The sequence below is a fragment of the Taudactylus pleione genome, unplaced genomic scaffold (assembly GCF_031769625.1).
Source record: "Taudactylus pleione unplaced genomic scaffold, aTauple2 ptg000914l, whole genome shotgun sequence".
In the NCBI taxonomy this organism is placed as follows: domain Eukaryota; kingdom Metazoa; phylum Chordata; class Amphibia; order Anura; family Myobatrachidae; genus Taudactylus; species Taudactylus pleione.
In genome coordinates this window covers 1,338,989-1,364,780 of record NW_028285315.1, presented here as the reverse complement: position 1 = coordinate 1,364,780, position 25,792 = coordinate 1,338,989, and the positions used below count along the sequence as shown (strand labels likewise).

Sequence of the window (25,792 nt, the reverse complement as noted above, 5' to 3'; positions counted from 1 at the left end):
ATACCACTACAGGATTTCCGTGGATATACTGTACGTGGGTTCAAATGTTTATATTTGTGGATGTTTCATATGTGATGTGCCCCATGTTGGAACGCATATTATATTGGCCACACCCACTTGTGCTACTTACAGTTCAGTATTGAGGCTGTGCGCTTCTCTAGTAAATATCTGTGAAGTATTCTTTGTTGTCGTGCATATAACTCTGCTTCCGCCCTTCTGATAGCTTGGACTTGAGGCTGTTTACTCAGAAAGTGAGGTAACTTCTTATTGCGTTCTACGGAGCATCTTACAATCAAAATTTGAGATTCTTCTGAGTAAATTTGGAAGTGACGCCTTTTTCAGTCAGATATTTTATGTATCAAAAATATTTTAATCACATATAAATCAAAGCAATAAAACAAACAAAAAATATCAACTCATAAAAGGGAAAATGTATAAAATAATCATTTAAAACAGGTTAAGCCAAGGCTGTGAAAAGCAAACATACATATACCATATTCTTATTGTGTTCTAATGAGCTTCTTTCGGTTAGATATTTTAATATCAAAAATGTTTTAATCACATAAAGTTTAAACACACATCAAATCAATATAAAAAAAATTATAGAAAACATATACGTAAAAACATCAACTCATAAAAGGAAATATTTATAATATAATCACTTAAAACAGGTGAATCCGAGGCAAACAAAAAGCAAACACACATATACCAATGGGTTCAAAGCAGGACCAGAGTTGCTGCTTAATTTAAGTTAGTAGCACATGCAACAAAAGGGTTAAAAGCATGAGTATAGCTACTAGCAAGACTGCTGAGTTATAGAAAACAGTTATAGAAAACAGGAGGAAGAAACTGTGTTGGGTTCCCTCAATTTTTCAAAAACCAGCACCAGCCGAGGGGAAAACGCTATAGCAGGGAGATACAGCATAGGGTCCCCCTTGCCTTAACGTTAGCCAGCCCCAAACTGGTGAGCCCAGAGCTGGAACCCCTTGGGAATCCCCCCCCCCAAAAAAAAACAAATTGGGCTCCTCCTTCCAAGGCACAACCACCCCTGGTGGTGGAGGGTGTGACGATATTTCTAATTCAAATGGTTAATAATATGGTTCTTTACAGGTGGCCTATAAGTCCCAGAAAAAAAGAAAATACAGGTACATGCTCTAAGCACTAAGAATACTGATGATCCAAACATTTAAGGCCGGTACACACTAGACAATGTCTAGTGTGTACCGACCTTGTCAGTGACGGGATCCGGTGGGGTGCCAACACCGGAAAGTGTATATACACACTTGCCGATGCACATTGTCAGCAACATAGCGGGTACACACTAGATCACAGGTTCTCAAACTCGGTCCTCAGGACCCCAAACAGTGCATGTTTTCCATGTCTCCTCACAGAATCGCAAGTGAAATAATTAGCTCCACCTGTGGAACTTTTAAAATGTGTCAGTGAGTAGCGATTACACCTGTGCACCTGCTGGGTGACCTGGAAAACGTGACCTGTGTGGGGTCCTGAGGACAGAGTTTGAGAACCTATGCACTTGATGATGTGACCGATATGTGGTCCGATCCGGCGGATCGGAGCGACATATCGTCTTGTGTGTACCTGGCATAAGGCTGTTAAAGATCACAGAACTTGATTTTAGAAAATGTCTCCCGGATTTCAGACAACAGAGAACATGTGCATGTGTGTTAATTTTAATACTGGTCTCTGGAGTAAGGCATGATGGGACAGGTAGCTAATTCAGGAAGTGTATAAATGCCTACTAGCCTCAGATTTAAATAAAACTGACAAGGGTGCCACAGCCACCATACTTTGAACACAAGCTCTGAAAACCTATGTTGCCAGAGCCAAAGTAAGATGAATTGTGTAGGTCATTAAAGCCCCCCCCCATGAGGCCTGCTTCAGAGGTGCATGCAGTGTTGATGTCGGACAAAAGCAAACAATAATTTCAGTCTGCGCTTGCGAACGAGTCACATTGCGCGTGCATCCCAATGGTTACGCTCAGAGACGCTGGACAAAATTGCACGCAGAGATTGATTTTTAGTGGCCATTCATGGGAAGTAACAGGGGTAGCTAGCCAGAACCGGGCATTACTGACAGACGGCGGAAATTAACCTTCCAAAGGGCTGGTGCAACGATGGAGAGTCTAATATAGCAATCATGGTCGCGTCCACCTGGCACCTCTGAATCAGGTCCATGGTCTCTGGAGTAGAGTTAATACAGGTGGTCGGGTGTCTAGTGTAAAATGAATATATCTCTGTGGAAAGTGATAACAAGAATGTAATGAAGTTGGTAGCAGCCCTTAAATATAACAAGGAGAGGTGTAATAATGTGCAATAAACTTTCAGTGCCACATTGTACAGGATTAAATTAATTGTGGTTTAATAAAAATAAAATATACTGTAATGAATCTAAATATACATCTCCCGATGCAAGTTCTCGGGATAACCGGCAGCACCGCACGCTGAATACCTATTCTATGATGTCACTCAAGGAACACATCAAATTTCTTTGATCTGAATAAACACTTTAAGACAGTGGTACAAATTACAAAATTCCCTACAAAGTCTAAGTGTTAAAATATATAAAAAAAAAAAAAAAAAAAGTTGACAGCTGCCTTAGTCATATACAAAAATATTTTGTAAACTTTAACCTTCACAGCCTTCAACATCAATAATGACCCTTAAAAAGATGCCAACATCAGAGTCTCTTTCAAGCCTTACTTTTTGATCGCCATTTGGTTACATATGGAATAGAGTGTGTTGTGAAAAGACAGTTACACTAAAATCCAGGGATTCACATTACACAAGAGTGAGCCCCAGTAATGAATTACCATGTAATAAGCAAATGTGACACAGATTTGCCCCTTTACTAGTCCGCCTTACATTGGAACACAGCCAATAGTTTAGTCATGTGCTGCAGGGTAAGAGTTTTGGATATCAGAATAAATCTGTTTACCATGAAAGCTCTACAACAGTGCTCAATGACTGCTGTCAATTTTCTTTGCTCATCAAAAGCTGCCCATCATCACGGAAGCCCAAAGATCATCAATAAGATAAGATTATAAAACTGATATAAGTTTTAAATGCCCTTTTAAAAACAAAACATAATTATTTCCACCTTAATATTACAAGGGATTGTTGGCTATTTATACCTTAGAGGTAAGGGCTGGGGGCAATGCCTATAAAATCTTCCCTGACTTCAAAGGAGGTACAAAGGGATCCATTATTTAACAATGGAACTTTGAATCCTATATTATAGTCTTCCTCTGCCATTCAACTTCCGCCTGTCTACGGGATACTAACTTTGCTTCACATTTCCAAAAAAGGAGAGTTCTGAGTTATTGGATTATTGCTGTTTTTCACTGCAAATTCTCAAGCCCATCCCGCTAGTAACACAAGTCCGTTTCGGTTTACGTTCATGCGGCCCACTTGTCCTGTTGGATATTGATAACCTCTTGAATCAAATCGGCCCAATCAGTCAGTCTAGTTACCACTGCAAGACCTATCACAAGAATAACCAAAGTTGGCACACCTTCATCCACAGACAAAAACCTTATTCTATTCCTCAAATCCCATTCAAAATGCTTAGACGGCACCAGAAAGTATTCACTTCCGTGGTACGCATGGCGTACTGAGCTGCATCATATGCTCCATATATGTGTCATATTCTGAGATCGGTTTGCCACATGTTAACAAGAGGAGACCCCCTCCCCTCAGTGACACTTCAGGTGGGCAAGAAAACCTCTCTCATTCATGTGTGTGTTCTCTGATGCCTAAGTAGATGTGATTTGTAGTCGAATTGTTTCCCACACTGATTGCACTTATGAGGCTTCACCCCTGTGTGCTTTCTCTGATGCACAAGAAGACGAGACTTGTAATTAAAATCCTTCCCACACTCCTCGCATTTATGGGGCTTGTCCCCACTGTGAGTTTTCTGGTGCACTATGAGACGAGATCGATATTCAAATTCCCTCCCACATTCGTTGCATCTATGAGGCTTCTCGACTGAATGCTTCTTCATGTGCTCGGCGAGAGAAGGCTCAGAGATGAAACACCTTCCGCACTCTCCACATATATAAGGGGTGGACGATTCCTGGTGAGCAGCCAGGCAGGGTTTGTAAGAAAAGTTGTGATCAAACTCATCAAGCGGATCATCTTCATGTACCGTTTCCAAATCTATATAATCCTGTTTGGAATGCAGGTCTTGTTTTCGACTTTTTCTTTTCAAATGTTGCATGTTTTCCCACGATGCATTATTCTCCGGGATGAACGTCTCGTCCAGTGAGAATGGTTTAGGTTGGCTACATAGCGAGTTGGAAATGAGATTTGCGACATCGTAAGACTCATTAGGAAAAGGAGTGGCAAAGTGTTCTTCCTGGTATTCTTGTGGCACATAGGTGCTTTGCAACAGTCCTTCTTCTGGGCTGACTGCTTGGTGAGGCTCCTCTAATGTTCTCATCACCACAGGATCATCTATGGGCATGATAAATGGTTAGTTCATCAATTGAGAATAATACAAAACAATTTATTAAATTGGCTAACTGATGCGCGTAGCTGAACTTGTGGGCAGGCAATAATATCACACACTGTAGTCAACGGATATAATATCAATTTGCCGCATATATAGTTATCAGACCGGCAGACAGCATGCCGCCGTTCTGAGTCCTGATGGGGGAAGCTCAAAACGGGACTTAAGATAGGCATTGAAATACCGACGCCTATCTTAATCTTGATGCTGGAATCCAGAGGGACGCCAGCCCAAATGAAGTAAGCCCGGGGCGCCTTTACTGTTAGCCGTAAGGGGGGGAGGGGGTGTTGGGTTTAGGCAGCGTAGCAGGGTTAGGGTTAAGTTTTGGGGAGGGGGGGGGGGGGAGGGTTAGGCACCACTGGGGGGGCTTAGATTTAGGTACTAACGGGGAGGGATAGGGTGCGGCTACAAGAAGGGAGGGTTAGGGGATACCTCTATCGGTATATTGACAGGAGGCATCCAGACAGCCAGCATTACATACCGATTCCCAGGGCATGCCTACTTTGAGCCAGTGATGTCATCACTGCTTCATGAATTGATAGGTTGTGCTCTGAATATTAGTTCAGGGCACACTTTGTACCCTCAATGTGTGTAGGAGACTGTACAGTTTATGGCTGACTTTCTTAAACTTTATTTTATGTTATTTCTAAGTCAGCACCTTTATGTGAGATGCAACAAGAATTGTATTATTTAATCGCAACAAAAATTCATATGATTGTTTATGACTGATTTTATGTTTATTAAGAATATCAGCACAGAGCAAGTCACAGTCCGTTTCCTTTCCATCTTCTACACCCATAATTGAAAATTTCTCCTATTTTATATGCAGTTTGTGCTATCAAGAATTTTATTGGCAAGATGTGTTGGACTAAGGTTTGAGCACCTTTATTATTATTATCCTCCTTTATTTATATGGCGCCACAAAGGTCCCACAGCGCCTTACACAGTACATAAATGAGCACACAAGAAAAACAGTTAATAGTAATACACAACAATGCAGGATAAGGACATGGTTTATACACATAGCTTAGCTGCATAACACAAGCAGCAGGGGCTCAGCAACCAAATGTTAGTTGCCAATTGGGGAGTTAGGAGTAAATGATACTATAAGTAGGGATAGGAGAAGCACGTGAGGGACGAGGGGCCTGCTCATGAGAGCTTACATTCTAAAGTGTTATCAAGCATTCCTGGCCCTACGGATAGACCAGACATGGGATAAAACAAGGTTGAAGCCAATCCTAACCACAAAGTGCTCACAGCAAGAGAGACTATTTCATGAGAAGAGTGTGTTGATCATGTAGGAGGTATCCGGTCAAAATACCGACAGTCGGGATGCTGCACTTAGAATGCCGGTGCCGCAATTCCTACACCTGTCAGATTTCCGATCACCGGTATCCTAATGGTAAGTACTGGGGTTAGACATTAGGGGAAGGGTTAGGCTTAGGCACAAAGGGAGGGGGGGGGGGGGGTGTTAGGTTTATGGTGTGGGGTGGCTAGGTTCTGTGTATAGGCACCGCGGGCGGAGGTTAGGTTTAAGCACCGGAAAGGGAGGGTTAGAATAATGACTGACAAGTGTCTGTACCCTACTGCTGTCGGGATGCATGCATCGAGATTATGACCTCCGGGATCTCAAGCGGCAGCATCTCGTACCCAACCCATTTAGGAGGCAGTGGACTATTCACTAGAGAGACTGAATATATGGGGGCAGGAATGAAGCGCTTTTAACACCACAGGCAGAGTTAGACAGTGGAAGCAGTATGGTTCTCTAGCAGCATAGAGTAGTGTTGCCAGGTGCCTGACCTGGTACTGGAAGACTATGTTAATTGAACAATCTCAGTTCATATATCCACATGGATGTAGTTTGATGATCTGTAGGGTTTTTCTTTTTTTTGGACGACTCTGGGAGAGGTATATTTACTCCGTAACCTATACCATTATGCATCCATTGTGAAATATGCTTTGAAAATGGAAGGAGACAAAGCACAAGGAGCTGTGCAGAGTGATGTGGCTGTTATTAGTTATGGGAACTAGAAAAATATCTGGAATAGTGGGCCAACACCCCAACAATATTGCTCTGTTTTTGGGTGCTTGGACTAGGAATGCACTACCCTGCACATATGCTTCTCCTCTTATTGGACCGTTAGCTTTCAAACTTAGGCCCTGATTCAGACACGCTCGCTGGGAGGCAGCTCGCAGGGTCTGATGGGCGTGTTTTTTTTTTTTTAGTGGCCGCTCGCTCAGCTTGTGCGAGCGGGCAGGAGGCCATCGCGACGAGACCCTGTGGTAGGGTCTCTGCTACCGCAAGGCCGAGTGGATTTCCTGCTCTAATAGAGCAGGAAGTCCACTACTGACTTCACTAGTCAGTAGGGCCTCCCATAATATACTCTATTTAAAGGTTTCAATAAAACAAAGTTATATTTTGAATGGTTTTAGGGCTACAGCAAGTATGGAGATGAAGGCGATCATAAAGAGCTCTAGGATATTAAGCGTGATGGCTAGTGTGCCCCATGTGGTGAATAAAGCCAAGTGCAAAGTGGGGACAATTATATTTTATAGTGTACACAGTATGAGGGCACCATCTACTCACAAAACAATACTGGTTGAACCTTGTACTAGTTAACAAGAGTTTTCAATGCAATCAATAGAAATCAGTCATATGACAGCAAACAGTTTCCAATGCTCATATGTCAACACTTCCAGGAGGGAAACAGAGGTCTAACCTTACTATGCTGCCAATACTGAAGTGAATCTAGCAGAGTTTTTACTTAATTCATATTCCTCAAATTTCCATGAGAAGTAATGGTGTATCACTGAGTGGTGTGGTAACTGCTAACTGGGGAAGTGACAAGGTGGACTGGTTTGTGGCTTTAATGGACAGCGATATCTTCAGTATGATAGGTCCTCACCTGTGACATCAGCGACTATCTCCTCCTCATCCTTCAGATCACCTCCCTCATCAGCCTCCTCGACTTGGTCAACAGTCAGGATGTTGTCATTAACCTCACCTACACAATACAATACAATGCTGATCACAACTTTGCTTACATAAAAGTACTTTCAGATTTAATAAGTTTATGAACATACATTTGGGAGCAAATTGATTTTGCTTTGCTTCTTACTACAATGGAAACTTAGGACACGACATTTTACATATCATTTATGGGAATCGGTACGACATGCCGCCGAACGTGAGCCCAGCGGATGTAAAACCGACGCCGGAAGACAGAGGAGTGAAGATCCTGACAAGGTAAGTAACTATACTATGACTACCCTTCTCCCCCCTAACCCTCCCTTAGGGGTGCCTAACCTTAACCCTCCCCCCCTAGTGTCTAACACTACCTCCACCCGGGGTTCCTAAACCTAAACCCCCCCTCCCCGCACCCTAAACCTCACGGAGGGGTGCCTAACCATAAGACCATAACCCAGGAGAACGATTGAACGATTTCAGCCTGTATTAAAATGAATTAAATCGACCAAATCTGACTGCAAACACATCATATGTCAGATATCGTTATCTGACAAACGGTAACTCGCATCGTTCATTGTTGCCCACGTCAGATTTTTCTTTCAGACATGAATGATTTTTAAAATCATTATCGTTCAGATCTGAAGAAAAATCTGACCGTGTGTATGCACCATTACTCTTCTCTGCTCTTTAACTTTCAAATGTCCCTCTCCTAAGGTGAGATGTAAGCAGAAGATGTCTGTAGCAACCAACCAGCTCTTACCTATCATTTTACATAATGTACTTGATAATTAATAGCTAGAAGCGGATTGGCGGCTATGGGTAATTTCTCTTCAGAAAATTGAGACATCTCTACCCTAATGTCTAATCAGCTGTTTTAAGAAAGCGCATAAGTGACTGTAACTTACATGTGTAGAGTTAAAGGGTTTCAATTGATTGAAAAATATACCTGTCTGTGAGAGGACCCACGATCGGTTAATGGATTTCAAATAAAAGGTTCATTATGAAGATCAACGTACATTCAAAAGGAAATCCCCAAAAAGGTTAATACCCACCTATTATAGAGCAGTTTTGCATGTGTAAGAGATGTACAGATATACACAGTCGAGTCACATTATTATGATCACCTCCTACATTTGACATCGGCAGCATGTAGCCCATGAAGTACGCCACATGCCGTGCGTTGGCAAGGCGGGTATATAAGGTGTGCAATAGGCCGTCTGCACAAAAATCACTCGTTGCAGTCATGGGTAAAATGGGCGATTTATCAGAGTTGCAAATAGGGATGATTATTGTCTTTCGGGCCAAGGGTGGCAGTATTTCTGAAACAGGGCAGTTTGTGAACTGTTCGCGTGCTGCTGTGGTAAAGGTGTATCGTGACTGGGCAAATGGTACCATTGCGAATAACCGATGTGGAAACTGCGGAGCACCATGTGTCATTAATGTGAAGGTGAATGTCGGCTACGAAGGTATGGGAGGGCCGTCCAACACGCAACAGTGGATCACCGTCAAAATGAACCTGTGGCCACCAGACGGGTGTCTAAAACGATAGTTCAGCAAACCCTGCTGCGCATGGGGCTCTGAAGCAAACGGATGGTCACTGCACCTATGCTAACGAAGGAGCATCGGCTGAAAAGGCTTAAATTTTCACTCCTGTATCGGAATTGGACCTCCACTGATTGGCGAAGGTTTGCCTTCTCCGATGAGTCACGTTTTCTGCTGCATCGAACAGATGGACATTGGCGTGTCAGGCGAGAAACATTGGAGAACAAGCACCCTGCAACCATTGCTGGAAGAACACAAGCTGGTGGTGTCAGCATTATGGTCTGGGGAATATTTTCATTGCATTCTCTGGGCCCACTCATCCATGTGGAAGGCACCCTCAACCGATTTGGTTATGAATCCATGCTTGCAGAGCACGTACACCCATTCATGCCGATTGTCTTCCCTGAGGCAGATGGGATTTTGCAGCAAGACAATGCGACATATCACATGGCTAGAAATGTTCAACAGTGGTTGGACAAGCACGTCCAATACTTCCAAGCACCTTCCTGACCCCCTAATTCCCTGGACTTGAACCTAATTGAGCATCTGTGGGACCACCTCGATCGCTGTGTCCTCTCTATGGATACTCCATCACGCAGCCTTCAGCAGCTGTGGACTGCACTGCAGTCAGCATGGTTCCAGATATCTGTGCCAACCGACCAGCACCTTATTGAGTCACTCCCAGCCCGTCTAGCTGATGTCCGTGCTGCACACGGCGGTTACTCTGGCTATTAATTGGTGGTCATAATAATGTGACTCGACTGTGAATAAGCTACTATGTCAAAAATGATCTGCTTGCGTCACAATGTCAATGGGACTGATATGCCTGTTTGCAGGGTGTGTCTTATGAGCAATATAGAGCTGTATGCATTTCAGCTGATCACCAATTGCGGCTGAATGGGGTATAGCTGGTCTGTAACAGGGTGTTCTTACCTAGGCATAGTTGAGACACGGTGTGTCTGCAGAATTGCGGGCATGCAGATTTGGACAGAAGCGTAAATACTCCTGTTTCCAGGCTGGTGCAAGTGCGCCCTAATGATGTTGATGGCAGTTATAAAAATAAGCTTATGGATCATGGCGGTCTGCCGCAAAACGTGTACAATTCTGCATACAGGCGAATATATGCATGTAGTTCCATGCACACAATGTACTGTAGGAGCAATTACTGCCGAGCTGTGTGCAAATCTTCCTCAGCCCCCCCCTGTCCCAGCTACTTATATCCCCCTCCGGTAACTGCTGGATGTGTATAAGACTGTTGCACTGTGATCTGCATCTCTGTATAGCTCTTGGGAAACAGTGCGATAAGCGGATAATGCCTTTAGTCCAGCAGGGAGCAGGCAGTTAGCGGAGGAGGCATCCAGGAACTGGGGACAGTGGCCCTGATTCAGAGACGGACGCTCTGACCAGAGCGCTAGCTCTGAATCAGGGCCGTCCTAGTTAAATTTGGAGCGGCCTTTTGGACGCTCGCATAGCTGTGGGTTACCACCCACAGCTTATGCGAGCGTCCATGATGATGGTCGCGATGGTCAAGACCATCGCGACCATCGGGCTTGCGACGAGACCCTGCGGTAGGGTCTCGCTGCCGCAAGCCCTGGAGTGATTTTGGCTCTATCAGAGCCAAAAGCACTCCCACTGACATCACTAGTGATGTCAGTGGGGCCGGCCCCAGACGGTAGGCGTTCCCATGGGAACGCCTCCGTCTGGCAGCCACGCCCCCGGCACGCCCACCAAAGGGGGCGTGCTGTCACTCACCATCGCCAGCACCCCCCTTTGGTGCGAGACCCAGTGCGACAGCTTGGCTGTCGCTATCCGGGTCTCGCGCATGCGCACGACGGAGCTCCCTCCGTCATGCTCATTTGGGTACCATCGACCCGCTTGCGAGCGTCCTGCGCTCGCGAGCGGGTCTGAATGAGACCCAGTGTCCCGTGTCAAAAGTGATTAATAACAGGGCACTGCCGCGAGCGTAGCCCGGCCTTTGGTTTAATGATTACTAGCATGTCAGGAAATCTACAGTAATTGTCAGCTACTTCCCACTCACCAATGGGAATATCTGGAGAAAGTGCTATAGGTTCAATATCCTCTTTACGGTTTGCATCCTCCTCCCCGTCCATTATTGACACGCATTCTACATCTTCCTCTAGCAAATCTGCAAGTTTCAACAGAGAATATAAACATAAGCATTTATTAGACAAAGGGTGCATTGTAGAGGAGAAATACACTTAGGTTGCACACAATATAAATGTTAGTGCAATATAAAAAGGACAAGCGGCTAATTGTGTAGCATTTTAAAACAACAGCAAATCTAAGTATAAAGTGCCAAATGCTCACATACCAAAGTGAAAAAAATGTCAGGCTTATCTCTTTTTTTATGCAGCCAAAGTCTTAACTCTCCTCCATATGAGCATTCACAGTAGTAGACTAGCAGGCAGTACAGTGTGCTCTGCGCCAATTACATATTTATCCAACAAGGGTTCATTCCCAGGTGCAGGCTTACAGCATCCTGGGACAAACTACACACACACACACACAAGCATTTTACCTTCTTTTATGCACAGTTTGGATTACCTCTTTTGTGTTATTGATATTTGCTCTTTTAAAAAAAAAAAAGAATACACTATGTAGAAGTCTCTTTTTCCCTGAGTGTCATGAAAGTTACCATCTAATGGGGAAGTCAAGGTAGATAAACAAAAAATAATTACTATTTTCTGGCACGCAACTCCTACTATTTTCTGGTATGCAGTTTGGATCTCATAGGTTCCACCAATTCACCATAAAGTATTACACTACTTCATCTTGCTGTTTTCCTTGTTATAATTTAATAGTGGGTTAACACACATCTGGGAACATTCCATATGTACATGAGTTAGGACTGTGGCTACATAATAAACAGATAGGCCTAACAGTTTTTTCACTGTGAGCACATGGCACTTTATACTTACTACATTATTAGGTGCTTGTCCTTTTTTTTACCCTAAACAGATTTCCTCACCTTACCAATCATATCACTAAAGGACAGCAGGCACCTACAAGCCATAGGGAGTTGACACCTATCATTCTGATTGCGGACATCTTCACTATTTCACATATTTGTTTTTGCTTACTGCATCATCATTGATGTATATATACTGTAAAGATTATTTGCATTGGAATTAAAGGCTTAGCACCACAAAGCCTTCTCCCACACTAGCAAAATATAAATATTAAAATACACATTTTTAATTTCAGAATTCTCATGTATTTCTACAGCACCAGTGAAACAGATAGAACTGCACAATATACATGGGAAGACTCAATCACACCGACAAAATGAGAGTTATAGTAAAACTTACCCTTGTTAACTCTCTTTCTTCGAAGTCCATAGGGTCCACAGGGAGACAATGGGGTGTAGGACACCAAATAGTTAAGCTTTAGTAATCCCAGAATTCTCCGGTCCTTCCCCCCTATCCCGCCCCTGAGGCAATCAGTATGTCAACAAGCCCAAGGCAGGAGCAGGAGAGGAGAGAAGAAAGATTGGTACACAGAAGTATATCACTCTCACACAACGGAGAAAGATAACGGTGACCAAGAAACGTAACCCACAGAAGCCAGGTGCATCAGGGTGGGTGCCCTGTGGACCCTATGGACTTCGAAGAAAGAGTTAACAAGGGTAAGTTTTACCATAACTTTCTTATTCAGGGTCCATAGGGCTCCCCAGGGACAAAGGATGTCCCAAAGCAGTGCAAGGGCGAGGACGCTCCTGAGCTGAGAGTAGAACCTGGCGCCCAAAGGAAGCATCCAGAGAGGCTAGTGTATCTAAGGTATAGAACCTAAAAAAGGTGTGATCAGAAGACCACGTGGCCGCTTTGCATAGTTGTTCTGCAGACGCGCCATGGCGGGCTACCGACGAGGGACCCACAGAGCGATGAAGAATGAGCAGATACTGTAGCCGGCACAGGAAGGCCAGTCTGTGTGTAAGCCTGTGAGACAGTCATGCGAAGCCATCTGGTCAGAGTCTGTTAGCTGGCCATCCCTTCTTTTGGAATCCATATAGAACACAAAGAGGGAGTCAGATTTCCTGATGGTACGGTCCACATCCAAAAGAGGCCTCACCTGCCGAGAGTTCTGGTGATTGAAAGACCGGAACCACAATTTCCTCATTAAGGTGGAAACGATAGAAAACCTTGGGAAGGAAGCCAGGGTGCGTCCGAAGAACAGCCTTGTCTGGATGAAAGATCAGAAATGGGGAGCGACAGGAGAGCGCCCCTAAATCCGATACTCTATAGCCAGATGCTTTAGCCAGAAGAAAAAGTGTTTTCGCAGTGACCCATTTGACGTCTACTGAATCCAGTTCAAATAGAGATTCCTGAAGTGCGTGGAAAACCACTGACAAACCCCATGGTGCCACAGGAGGGACAAAGGGAGATTGTATACGGAGAACACCCTGCAGAGGAGCAATTCTGCACTGGAACCAAAAGGAGAGAGCAGAGAAGTGCACCTTCAAAAAGTGGCTAGGTGGAGTCAGAGATCCAATCCAGCTTGAAGGAAGGCAAGTATTCTAGAAACCCGGAAAAATCTGAAGGTCAAGGCTTCTGGCAGCACACCACTGGAAGTATGTATGCCATACTCGGTGATAGATTCGGGGCGGAAGCCGCCTTACGCGCTCTGAGCATGGTCTGGACCACAGAGCGTGAAAAATCCTTGGACCTTAGTAGGAATGTCTCAAGAGCCACGCAATCAAAGACAGACGGACCAGGTCCGGATGTAAACATGGACCCCGAGAGGGAGTTGGAAATTAGCATCTATGGAGAGGCTCTGAAGGTCGGAGTACCAGAACTCGAGGAAGAAGGGAGACTGGACGAAATAGGTACGCCAAATGGAAGGTCCATTTCACTGATAAGGTGTCTACAAAGGCCGCTTTGGGATCCCTAGTCCTGGATTCGTACATAAGAAGCTTGCGATTGTGTTGAGAGGCCATGAGATCCACGTCTGTGAGGTCTCACTTGTCCACTAGGAGTTGAAAGACCTCTGTGTGTAGAGACCACTCCCCGGCATGCACGTCGTGACGGCTGAGGAAATCCGCTTCCCAATTGAGAATCCCGGGGATGAACACAGTGGAGATGGCATTCTGCCCATGTGAGAATGTGTGACCCCTCTGCCATTGCTGATCGACTTTGAGTGCCTCCCTGGTGATTGAGGTAGGCCACCGCTGTGGCATTGTCAGACTGTACTTGTACTGGTCTGCCCCAAAGAATGTCCTGAGCCAGGGTGAGAGCTTGTAGATGGCTCGGAGTTAGGATGTTGACTAGTAAGGTTGTCTCGGCTGGAGTCCAGCGACCTTGGAAGGAGAGCTGGCCAGTCACTGCGCACCGCCTGATGAGTCAGATGAGGCAGCCCATTCCACCTGGAAAGGATTAGGTAATGTATGGGCCTGGAGTGGAACTGAGCGAACTCCACCATGTCGAAGATGGTTACCATGGACCCCAATGGTCTGCATTGCTGAGTGAAATGACACTCGGCGACAGTGGAGTAACCTGCGCACACCCATTCCTGCAGTACCAAGATCTACTCTGTTGTCTGGAAGATTCTCTGCGCCTGAGAATTTAGAAGAGCTCTCATATGCACCATCCTTTGTGAAGGGGTCAGGGAGGACTTTTTCCAGTTGATTAACCAGCCGTGTCTTTGTAGAAAGGAAATGGTTACCTGAAGCTGGTGGTGAAGAACCTCTGGAGAGTGTGCTAAGAGCAAGAGGTCGTCAAAGTATGGGAACAGCCTGATTTCCCTGACGATGCAGGTGGGTTGCCATAACTGCCATGAGTTTGGTAAAGGCCAGCAGAGCTGTAGAAAGCCCACAGGGCAGTGCCTGAAATTGGAAATGTTGCTGTAGGACAGCAAACCGAAGATACCGATGATGAGAGGGCGCTATAGGTACATGTAGGTAAGCGTCATGAATGTCCAGAGACACCATAAAGTCCCCAGGACCCATAGCTAGGACAACAGAGCGGAGAGTTTCCATACGAAACGTGTACCCTGATAAACTTATTCAGAGATCTGAGGTTGAGGATAGGCCGAAGAGACCCATGGGGCTTCTGAACCAGGAAAAGGGTGGAATAATAACAGTTTCCTCGCTGTAGCGACAGGACTAGAATTATTACCCCCGCATGCAGCAAGGACTGAATGACCTTCTGGAGGAGCAGGGCTTTGCTCGGGTCTGATGCAGGGCCTGTGTAAAAGAACTGCTGAGGGGGGGCACCTGAGGAATGAGAGGGCGTACCCATGAGAGACCACCTCTTGTACCCAAGCATCTGTGGTTTTACGCCAGCACTGGGCGAATTGAAGAAGTCGGCCTCTTACTCTGGGACCCCCGAGGGAAAGGCCCGCCCCATCAGGCAGAAGGTTTGACTGCGGATTTAGTAGCAGGATGTTTGGTGTCCCAGGTCTACTTGGTCCTGGGCATGGAGGCTCTTGTGGAAGCCGTTGCCGAAGAAAGGACTGCCTTTAGCTTGTCCCTGGGGACGAAAGGACCTAAAGGATGACATCCGAGGCCTCGGTGTAGATGCTGATGGTCGAAAGGCTGTCTTAGACACCGCCAAGGCAGCCACAATCTTATCCAGCTCTGTCCCAAAGAGGATTGTAGGGCAATGATTCTAAGGCCTTCCATGAACGAAGCCAAAGGATATGGCAAGCTACCACCGAAGTAGCAGACGCTTTGGAGGCCAAGAGACCAGTATCCAAAGCCGCTTCTCCTAAATAGGAGGCTGCATCCCTGATGTGGGAAATATAGGACAGCTGTTCCCGGAAGCATCCGAGGAAAATTATTCCTCCAGGGCATCAGCCCAGCTCTTAATGGCTTTTGTCACCCAGGCAATGGCCATCACAGACTTGAGACAAGCTTCCTATCCGTTGTGTCCTTTAAGGAGGAAGCCGTAGGGATAGGTAAAGTAGAGCTTGTAATCAGACGTGTGACATGGGAACCAACAGCTGGGGGAGCTAGCCAATTAGCGCAAACAGCTACTGGAAAAGGGTAAAAAGAAATCAGACGTTTTGGAGGTTGAAACTTTTTACTGGGAGTATTCCAAACTTCACTCATGAGTTCAGAAAGCTGATCTGAGCGAGAGCACTCCACTAAAACCACTTTCTGTCTTTTAAACAGTGGCTGTTTTGTTCTGAGAGTGGGCTCAGCAGCTTCTAACTGAAGAATTGATTTTGCAGCCCGTACTAAAGCAGGTACATTTATTTTAGACTGAGGCTCTTCCTCCCGAGGGAGACTCGTTGAGAGAGATCTGCATCTTCTGCCTCCTCAGATGACACCTCAGAATCTGAGAGATGTATAGACTCTGAGGATAGTAAAGTACTTTTAGTAGTTTTACTGGATAGGGGATTCTCACCTTGCAACATATTTTGAAAGGCAGTGGAGGTGGCCGCTAGACTCTGTACTGAGTTAGAGAGTATGTCTACCCATGGAGGAGGCATAGGAGGTACTTGTATTGCCTTTACCTGTTGTGAAAACTCTATAGGGGGAATTACTGCCAGGACTGCTAGGAGGTCTGCAATTCTTGAGCAGGGGCTGATTGGTCTTGTGTATTATAACAAGTTGCACATAGCCCATCCTGAATTAAATCCTCCTCAGTTAAGCCAGCTGCACAGGATCTGCCAGAGAGCAGTATAGGTGCAGCAGCTTACTTGTTACCCTTGCTAGACATAGCTGCAGGATAGTATTGCGCACAATATAGCACTGAGCAGCGTGCAACCACCAAGTATGTGACAGCCCTAACAAATACAAGTGGTTATGCAGTACAGTGATTCTGCCTTTGCTTAGATACAGCTGCAGGAGGACACAGCACAGAATATGGCACTGAGCAGAGTGCAACCAGACAGTATGTGACAGCCTTCACAAATACAAGTAGTTGTGAAGTACAGTGGACCCCCCTTGATACACCAGTATGTTAGGGTTATAGTGAGAAAAAAGGGAAAGGCATAAGCTGACAGAATAGTGAAAACACACAGGCAGACAGCGCTAGCATTAGTCACATACAATGTAGAAATCAATATAACTGCAAAAGGCATTACAATCAACTACTCAGACCGCAGTGGCTGGTAGGCTATAGCGCTACATAACCTGGCTCCTAGGAGAGGTATGTAGGGGGACAGGACCCAGCGTTACCAGAGAGAGCTGTGGCTGCTGCATAGAGAAAATGGCCGCTGGAGATCTCAGAGAGGGCCAGGGAGGAGGATCAGCTCAGGGTGGCAAGACCGCAGTGGAATGGCGCTCTGAGCTGGGGGAGGGGCAGCAGTGAGAGAGTGCTGACCTCCCCGGTCTGACTTAACCACCGGTTCCCTGGTCTCTAGCACCAGTATATATGCTGTAGTGGTCTAGAGGAGCCCCGGACGGACCGGTGTCCATGTCAGAAGCTCTGGTCTGTCCCCTGAGACCAGAGGTATGTCTGCCAAACCGCGGGTTACCGTGAGCACTAACCCGACTTACCTGTCCCCTGGAGTGCCGGCTACAGCCTGGGGTCTACCCATGGGGCCCGCTAGCCAGGTCTCCGGGAGCCCCGCCAAGAGTACCAAGCCGAGGGATGGAGTCACGGCGCCGTGGAGGGGTGATAGAGCAGCAGCACAGACGTCCGTTGGACAGTCTAGTTCTGCTCGCCCGTCAGTAGTAAAAGTAAATAAAATAAATCATAAAAATAAAAGCTTGGGCTGCTTAATGCAGCTCCCTGTTCTAATAGTGATTCGGATCCTGCCGGACACCAAGCAAACCGATTGCCTCAGGTTCAGGGGTGGGGAATAGGGGGGAAGGACCGGAGCATTCTGGGATTGCAAAAGCTTAACTACACCCCATTGTCTCCCTGTGGAGCCCTATGGACCCTGAAGAAGACAGTAGAATTACCTAATTTATAAGAGGTTGAGAAAGATTTAACACTTTAAATGTTTTGAAACATAGTTGGTGCTTTAATGTGGCAAAGCTACAGATGATGACGGCTTGGTAGATTGTAGAAATAACTTCATAACAATGCAGGATATGATTGGCTGTGATTGTCAGGTGTCTTGGTAGGGCTCTAGGGCAGTGAAATATGACAGTTATCAAAAGGCATTTGATCGCACTATGAAACACAGGTTAACTAGTGGTTTGTTTACACCCTTTGTATTAGTCTCATGGGATAATGTAAAAAATAGAACAATATTTATGTTGCATAACTTGCTTTATCTTCTGTAAAGCTCTTACATATTCTAATAGTTATTAAGCTTTATAGATCGGTCTTCATAATGCCCGTATTTACACCTAAATGCCTCCTATTAATCTACATCAGCTTGCATGCACTGTCTTATGTCAATGTGGTGTGATTAGGTCAAGAGAAACTAAAACAACTTAGACCAGGTGAGGGGAATGCAGGCACAACCAATCTTGTACAAAAAGATAAGATGCTAGTCTGTGCATTCCCCTGTACTAGGCACACATAAGCAGGACATGTATTTGAAGCTCCATAACACTTTTACTGTGCGCAATACATTTTATACTGCTCGACCGCGACACTAGGCGAGAGACGTAATAACTGGATCACCTGAGGTCTGTTCTGTCTTCGTTCTCACTGTGCAGAGGGACTGGTGATTTTTAACCATCACATCTTTATAAAGGTCCTTGTGTTCTTCTATATAGTCCCACTCCTCCATGGAGAAATAGATGGAGATGTCGCCACATTTTATCGGTACCTAAGACAGACAGTACTATTAATACACACAGACAGAAAGCCGTTCCTGACCCTCTGCAGAAAAAGAGGCGACTTCCACTTCTATAGCCAGACCAATTTTAATCTATTTGTGCTGCAATTAGTGTTTAATTCCTTATTATAAGCCAAGTAAATTTAATTTATCTACTTTCAGTTGTTCATTTATACCCAGAGTGATCCCTGTGCCCTCTAGTGGAGGAAGAACAAATATACTTCAATAAAATAGCGGTTACTATTAGATCCATGTCAGCAAGCATCTATTAGTAATAACATACACAGGGACGTATCAAGGCAAAGCAATAACGCTGAAATGTACAGATGTGTCCTCACTTGTCACGCCTGACTCCATAACACTCTGCTAGCGTCTGCTCCTTTTTTTGTTAAAAATGTGTCTTAGTCGCAATGTCACTAGGAATGCACCAGGAGACTGTGCTGATTCATCTTATATGTGACACATGTATATCTGTGTGCAACGGAGTCTGTAAACAGAACTTGGCGTGTCAAAAAGCTGCGGCCACTGCATCATAGTCCTTTGCATGCTTATTCAGAGACTCAATCGTACACAGATATACAAGTGTTGCATATCAAACTAATCATCACAGTCTCCTGGTGTGTGTCTCCTAGCCGTATCGCGACTTAGATACATTGAAAAAAAAGACGCCTGACGCTAGCAGAGTTGCATATGACCTGGCGACTTACTCACACCAGGCATCTGTGCTGCATGGTGTATTGAGGCTAGATGAGCAAGGACACATCTGTATTAGCATCTCGGCCGTCAGAGTTGGAGAGAATAAACTCCTCCCTCCAGCGATATATGCAAGTCCCATAGTGCATTAACGTAGCGCTGATGAGCAACACTATTGCTCCTGGTCAGCGCCAATGCACATGCGCGAGATCTTGCCAAAATCTCATTCAGCACATAGTGTTCACTCTAGCTCCAGCGGCAGGCAAGGCGCGCGTCTGAAAAGGGAGCGCGGCCATCGAAAAGGGGGCGTGTCTATAACACGCGTCCCCTTTTCATAACTCTTGGGGGCGTGCCCGGCACTTAAAGACACGCCGGGCAGCCCCCAACCACTGCAGACAGGCAGAATAGATGTCCGGCGCATGCGCCCGGCGTCTATTCTCCGGCGGTGACACATTTCTCCACCCGCGGGACACTGCGACCCGTGGGTGAAGACGGCACCCGCAGGCTGTGAGGGCAGGGTGCTTTTTGCCCTCCAGAAGGAGGGCAGGGCGCCGCGCCCCGCTAAAACAGCCTAGCGGGAACGCTAGCACAGATTCAGGATGGACAATGCATTGGCAAGATACCTGCCAATGTTCCTGGTCAGCAGTCACTAAACAGTCTACACACACCGGCAGGCAATCCTGCCGATATGTGATAACATTATCAATTACAAAAGGTGAACTTATTGTTTACAATAATTGCTGCCACAATACTGTCGCCATACAGCCGCATGGCGACAACAATATCACTACAAGTTTACAGAGACGGTAAAGAAAAGTATTCTTTTTTTCTTTCTGGTAACTGCTTTAATACATCTTGATGATTTACTCAGGTGTCAAGTTGTATTGGATGTCACGCATTTGACATTTATCAACAGATAATACATCTCCCAATAAATCCTTAGACCAGAGGTTCCCAAATGCGGTCCTCAAGGCTCCCCAACAGTTCAGGTTTTAGAGATATCCACAGTTGAGCACAGGTGACTTAATTTGTACCTCAGTCAATTTGATTTAACCACCTGTGCTCAACCATGGATAACTCTAAAGCCTGAACTGTTGGGGAGCCTTGAGGACCGCATTTGGGAACCTCTGCCCTAGACAATAAGGAAGTAGAAATTCAGTTTGTACAAATAGCGATGGACAAAGTGAAGGGCTGTCCGGCACCATTACGGACTTCCCCTCTTCTTAATGATATTTATCATCATCATCATCATCATTCTCCAGCATGGCACCGTCAGATATGACAATTACAAGCGTGGTTTTGCATATGGAGGATCAACTACTTTAAATATGACAACAGAGCCAAAGTCAAAGTGAAGTACTTTCAGAAAGGATAAAAACCCAGGTAAAAGTCTTCACTGATGGAATGGCGTCCGGCCACGGGTAACCAGAACAATCAGAATGACAATCCACAGCAATGCTCACCTCTCCAGTCAACGGGTGCATATTGTTGTGTGGGGAAGTCTTCTTTACAACGACATATTCCTACAGAATGAGAATACATGTCAGATGCACGTGCACTGGACAGACAATGTACTAGGTATTTTTTTTTTTTAACACCTTTTAGTTCACTTTGGAAAAAAAAAAAGCATCTGATTTTCTGCTAGGTGTTACTTATTTTTCTGTGAACCAGTTATACTACATGCATGCAATTCCGCAATGGCAGCAGCATATTCTTCTAAACATCTACCAGCCAATCTAGTTTGTAACTTCCCCCATCATAAATTACTGGCACGTGACTTTATTTAATCAAAGGAAAATCACAGATCGTCTGCTTGCATGACGAACAGATTCAACTGCAAGAACAGTCACTGTGAAATGTTTTGTCCCTATACAGAAAATTACAACTGCAGCCAAATTAAACTGTACTTCTAATCTACTCACAATGAAGGCAGCCACAGTTATGATCGGAAACAATATTTATGGCAATGCTTATCAAATTCACTAGACATCTAACAGCAATAATCAGCCTCTGGCTCTTAATAATACATTCCTACTCACCCGGAATGGCACTTGCACTTCACCTCCAGGGCCTCTTTTTAAAGCAAGCAAAATAGGGTCTGAAGAACTTTAGAAACTATTCAAAAACTTCCAGAGACCTTCCTTCTTGAGTCACTGTGAGGAGTTGCATGCAAACCAAATGCAATTTTGCAGACGGCCTGATTCAGAACCGCTCGCAAGCGGGTCGATGGTGGCCCAGTGCGCGAATGCGCAATCCGTCGCTCCGGGTCTCATACCAAAGGGGGCGTGCTGTCGATGTTGAGTGACAGCACGCCCCCTTTGGTGGGCGGGCCGAGGGAGTGGCTGCCCAAACTGAGGCGTTCCCATGTGAAAGCCTCCGTCTGGGGCCGGCCCCACTAACATCACGAATGATGTCAGTGGGAAAGATTTCGGCTCTGATAGAGCCGAAGTCTCTCTGGGGCTTGCGGCAACGAGACCCTACCACAAGGGTCTCATCGCAAGCCCGTTGGTCGCGGTGGTCTTGACCATCGCAACCATCTTCCTGGCCGCTCGCTATAGCTGTGGGTGGTCACCCACAGCTATGCGAGAGAGGCCGCTCTAAAAAACAAAAAGGCCGACCCTGATTCAGAGCGAGCGCTCTGTCAGAGCGTCCGGCTCTGAATCAGGGCCTAAACGCGGATATTCGCCTGTATGTTAAGTCGTATGCATCTATGCAACTACAAAATCCCTATTCATCTTCTTGTTAAAGAGCTCTCATACTGCGTAGGAGATCGCATGAGCTAATTTATGCACGCCCATGTAACAGCGTTTAAACGGTCAGACAAGCCTGCGTTTTTCTGACAACCCTCCAGTTACCACCCCCAAACGCAGACAACATGTCAATCACTGTGTAATGTATTCCTAAGTGCATCCATAATCGCAATGTGACTGCAGCACACGTGTAGTGCGGCTTATACGAATGTGCGATGGAAAACAATCGCTCGATCTGCGTACGGAATCGCCATTGCGATCCTCTCTGAATCAGGCCCATAGTCTATACTTTCCAGCCTCCTTCTCTATATGGGCTCGATTCAATTCAACGCAAATTGAATAGCGCTGGAAAGGAGCTCCTGGAGATATTCAATGCTGTACGCTGTTAACCCCGACTAAGGATTTCTTCTCACACCCCTCAGGCTGCGAGCAGAATTCCAACAACACTCCCGTCGCGATGCTGTTTTCTGCCCTTAGCACCACAGAGACAGCATAACGACGGGCAGTTTAGTCGGAGAATGCCGATTCTCTCGACTAAACACCAAGTTTAAGGTGCAAGAGCCGGCATTCTCCGACAAAACAGTGCGCTGAATTGAATAGCTCCGGGAGCTCCCTCCCGGCGCTCGCTATTCAACTCGTGTTGAATTGATAGAGCCCTATGTTTGTCTCACGCTCTACTGATTTCAGTCCGATTATCCATCTCTATCTTGTTCGGATGTACCGCAGTGACGAAACGTCACCAGCAAAATGAGTCCTGCACTCACCTCTCCAGTCAGCAAATAGATGATCCCCAGAGCGTGATTCAAAATCTTTTCAGTAAATTGCTTCTTGTTCATTTTGGTAATCATTAAGTGAGACTTGGGAGACTGTGAATGATAACATAGATTAGATAAATGGAAAGCAAATGGACATGACTATTGTCTGTGATGAATAATGGCCATTTAATAACATGAGAAGACGAGAAAACAGTTAGGAGGACTAAATAGAGAAAAGTTAGAGACAGGTTGTGAGGGGTTGGGTATAAAATCCCGGCTGTCGGGATGCCGCTAGCCAGAATACCAACAGCGGCATCCCCGACAGCCAGAATCCCGATACCCATAGGAACGCATGGTAAGTATTTTCCCAACCCCTACCCTAACCCTCCCTCCCCGATGCCTAAACCTAACCTCCTCCCCCAGTGCCTAAACCTAACCTCTCCCTCCCCGCACCCTAACACCCCCTACTCTGTGCCTAACCCTAACCCTCTCCCTAAGGCCTAACCCTGCTACCTAACCCTAACCTCATGATACTTACCTTAAGGATACCAGCAGCCGGGATCCCGACCTGTCGGGATTTCGGCACCGGTATTCAGACCATCGGCATCCCGCACGCTGGGATTTAGACTACATTCCGTTGTGAGGACCAAGGGGAAAATTTAGATCTCTTCGTCCTGCCTGTAGGTCAGACTCTTGTGTCGCCCCTGGCCTTCCCAGTACCTGAATGTGGGCTAAATTAATTACCTATGTCGAGTAGTAAGTGAAAGACAGTACATGTTATTATATATAAACATAAATAGCCAACAATATTAGAAACAAAACAACAATGCCAGGGGACTCAACACACTGCACATTTCCCACACCTATACCTCACCAGTGTCTTTGCCCTAGTCACATTAATACGTAATCCCCACTACTGAGCCACGCTCTTTACTCCTCAACCTACATGGTCCGGATTGTGCTCCTGCTTTTGGCTGGTCTGTATAGAAGGCCAGCCAAAAAGTGGAGGCTTCAATATCTAAATAGGGAATATCCTGGACAAGTGCAACAGGAGTCATGACTCCTATTGAGCACTGTCCTCCAACAACTAAAGACAACCTCTACACCTTAAACCTGTCCCATGTTATAATTTACCAGGGGTTGCCAATGGCATCTCCATATCTTCAGATCACTTGAAAGTGCCCTTTGATGTGTGGCTCCAACATGTCTGGTAAAGCAGGATACGGCTTACGCTGGGTACACACTAGCAGATACATTGGCCGATCAATTGATCGGCCAATATATCTTGTGTGCGTCGGCCAGAGCGTACCAGCGATACGTCTGTGAACAACATTGTTCGCAGACACATCGCGTTGGCTCTGCTGCACAGCCGATGCCAAATATATCTGCAGATATATTGGGGCATCGTGCTGTGTGTACGGGCAATCAGATGACCGCCCGTACACTTGCAACAGGGGCTGCAGGGAGGATGGCACGACCCTCTCTAGCCCCTGCTAGCGATACTAGCTAGCGGCAGCAGCGGCCAGATAATGGTTGTTCAATGTTTTTGAACAACCATCATCTGCAGATATATCTGTTAGATGTGTACCCAGCATGCAACAGCCAGAAAGCATAATACTGTACACAAAAAAAGGCTTGTTTACACAATAGCATTAACAACCCCAACTTGGAACATTTCTCTCGTACAATGGCTGGAGTTCTAGCTGATATATGTTATTTAGTGAATAAATAATTAATTAGTATGTCCCGAACCAACTAACAAAATTTTGGAAACATCAGCATATCTAAACATTACATACGTATACAATACCAAAGTATTCCACACTTGCTATATCGATGCATTCAGCACCTTGACAGTGACTGACAGCTGCGCATTATGAAGTAGAACTTGAAAACATGGTATGTCATGTAAAGAACCAATTAGAAAATCCAGCAAAATCCATGCATGCAAAAGCTTATCAAGAGAGAACAGCATATTTGTCATTTTGTCTTATGGTCTCCTTAGCAGACAAGAGATCCCTCTGTCCACTAGCCGCCTACAAGTCAGTCACCTCAGATGCTACGATCAAATGCATTCTGCTCTGTTTTCCATAATTTTCCATTTATTCCCTTACATTCATTATTAGAGCTGGGATTATAATGTAGTTTCATGCTGCAAAGTATGTGCGCAAATTAGAGATAAGCGGTTCGGTTTTGGCTTGGATCTTCCTGCCATCTGTGCCGAGATGTCTGTGAAAGATGACGTTTTGCCCCGTTCGGAGATCCAAACTTGGCGGGAAGAGCCGAGCCAAAACCGAACCGCTCATCTCTAGCGCAAATATGTGCAAATTGGGTGAAATATGTAGTTAAATAGGATGATAATGTAAAAAATTTATTAGATCAAAGAAGCCTAAAACACCCAATGGTAGTAACCAAAAGTTTCCTAAATAGTTGGGAAAAACATATTTACAAATCCCAGCTGTAGTCATTATTATTCACCTGTACACAAGAGCTAGGTCCTCACTCTCCTGCCACATGAGGGCAATAACGCCCCAAGGGAGTAGGGTAACTGTCCACAAGCACAAGCTGCCCCCCAGTCACTACACTACCCGGCAGTGATGCCAGGGCCGGGGCTCAGGAGTCCGTGGGGCTCTCACTGCTACAGAGATGCCTCCCCGCACACGCTGGCTGCCGCCGACCTGACATGATGGGATCTGTATATACATATAGCCCTAATGACAGCGTATAAGAGTGTAGGGAAACCTCCCCGGAGCGGTCGTACCTGCACTCACGTTGTGTTGGAGGAAGTGCTGGAGTTAGGATGGGGCAGTGCTGGCGCTGCTGCTGGGATGGAGACGGGGGGGGGCGGTATTTTTTTT

At 45.7% G+C, this 25,792-nt stretch overlaps 1 protein-coding gene across 2 annotated transcripts; it reads right to left on the bottom strand.

The window, feature by feature from the left end:
• Nucleotides 1-383: 383 nt before the first annotated feature.
• Nucleotides 384-25,764, bottom strand: LOC148473720 (gastrula zinc finger protein XlCGF66.1-like). 2 transcript variants are annotated; one of them, XM_088459561.1, is made up of 7 exons: nucleotides 25,696-25,764; nucleotides 22,944-23,045; nucleotides 20,893-20,952; nucleotides 18,580-18,727; nucleotides 11,076-11,183; nucleotides 7,434-7,532; nucleotides 384-4,472 (listed from the first exon to the last, which is right to left on the bottom strand). In XM_088459561.1, the coding sequence occupies exons 2-7, from the start codon at nucleotides 23,025-23,027 to the stop codon at nucleotides 3,751-3,753; spliced, it is 1,221 nt and encodes a 406-aa protein (XP_088315687.1). In that variant the 5' UTR covers nucleotides 23,028-23,045; nucleotides 25,696-25,764; the 3' UTR covers nucleotides 384-3,750. The 2 variants fall into 2 exon arrangements, with proteins under 2 accessions (XP_088315687.1, XP_088315688.1); XM_088459562.1 differs by having other exon boundaries at nucleotides 25,706-25,749.
• Nucleotides 25,765-25,792: the final 28 nt, after the last annotated feature.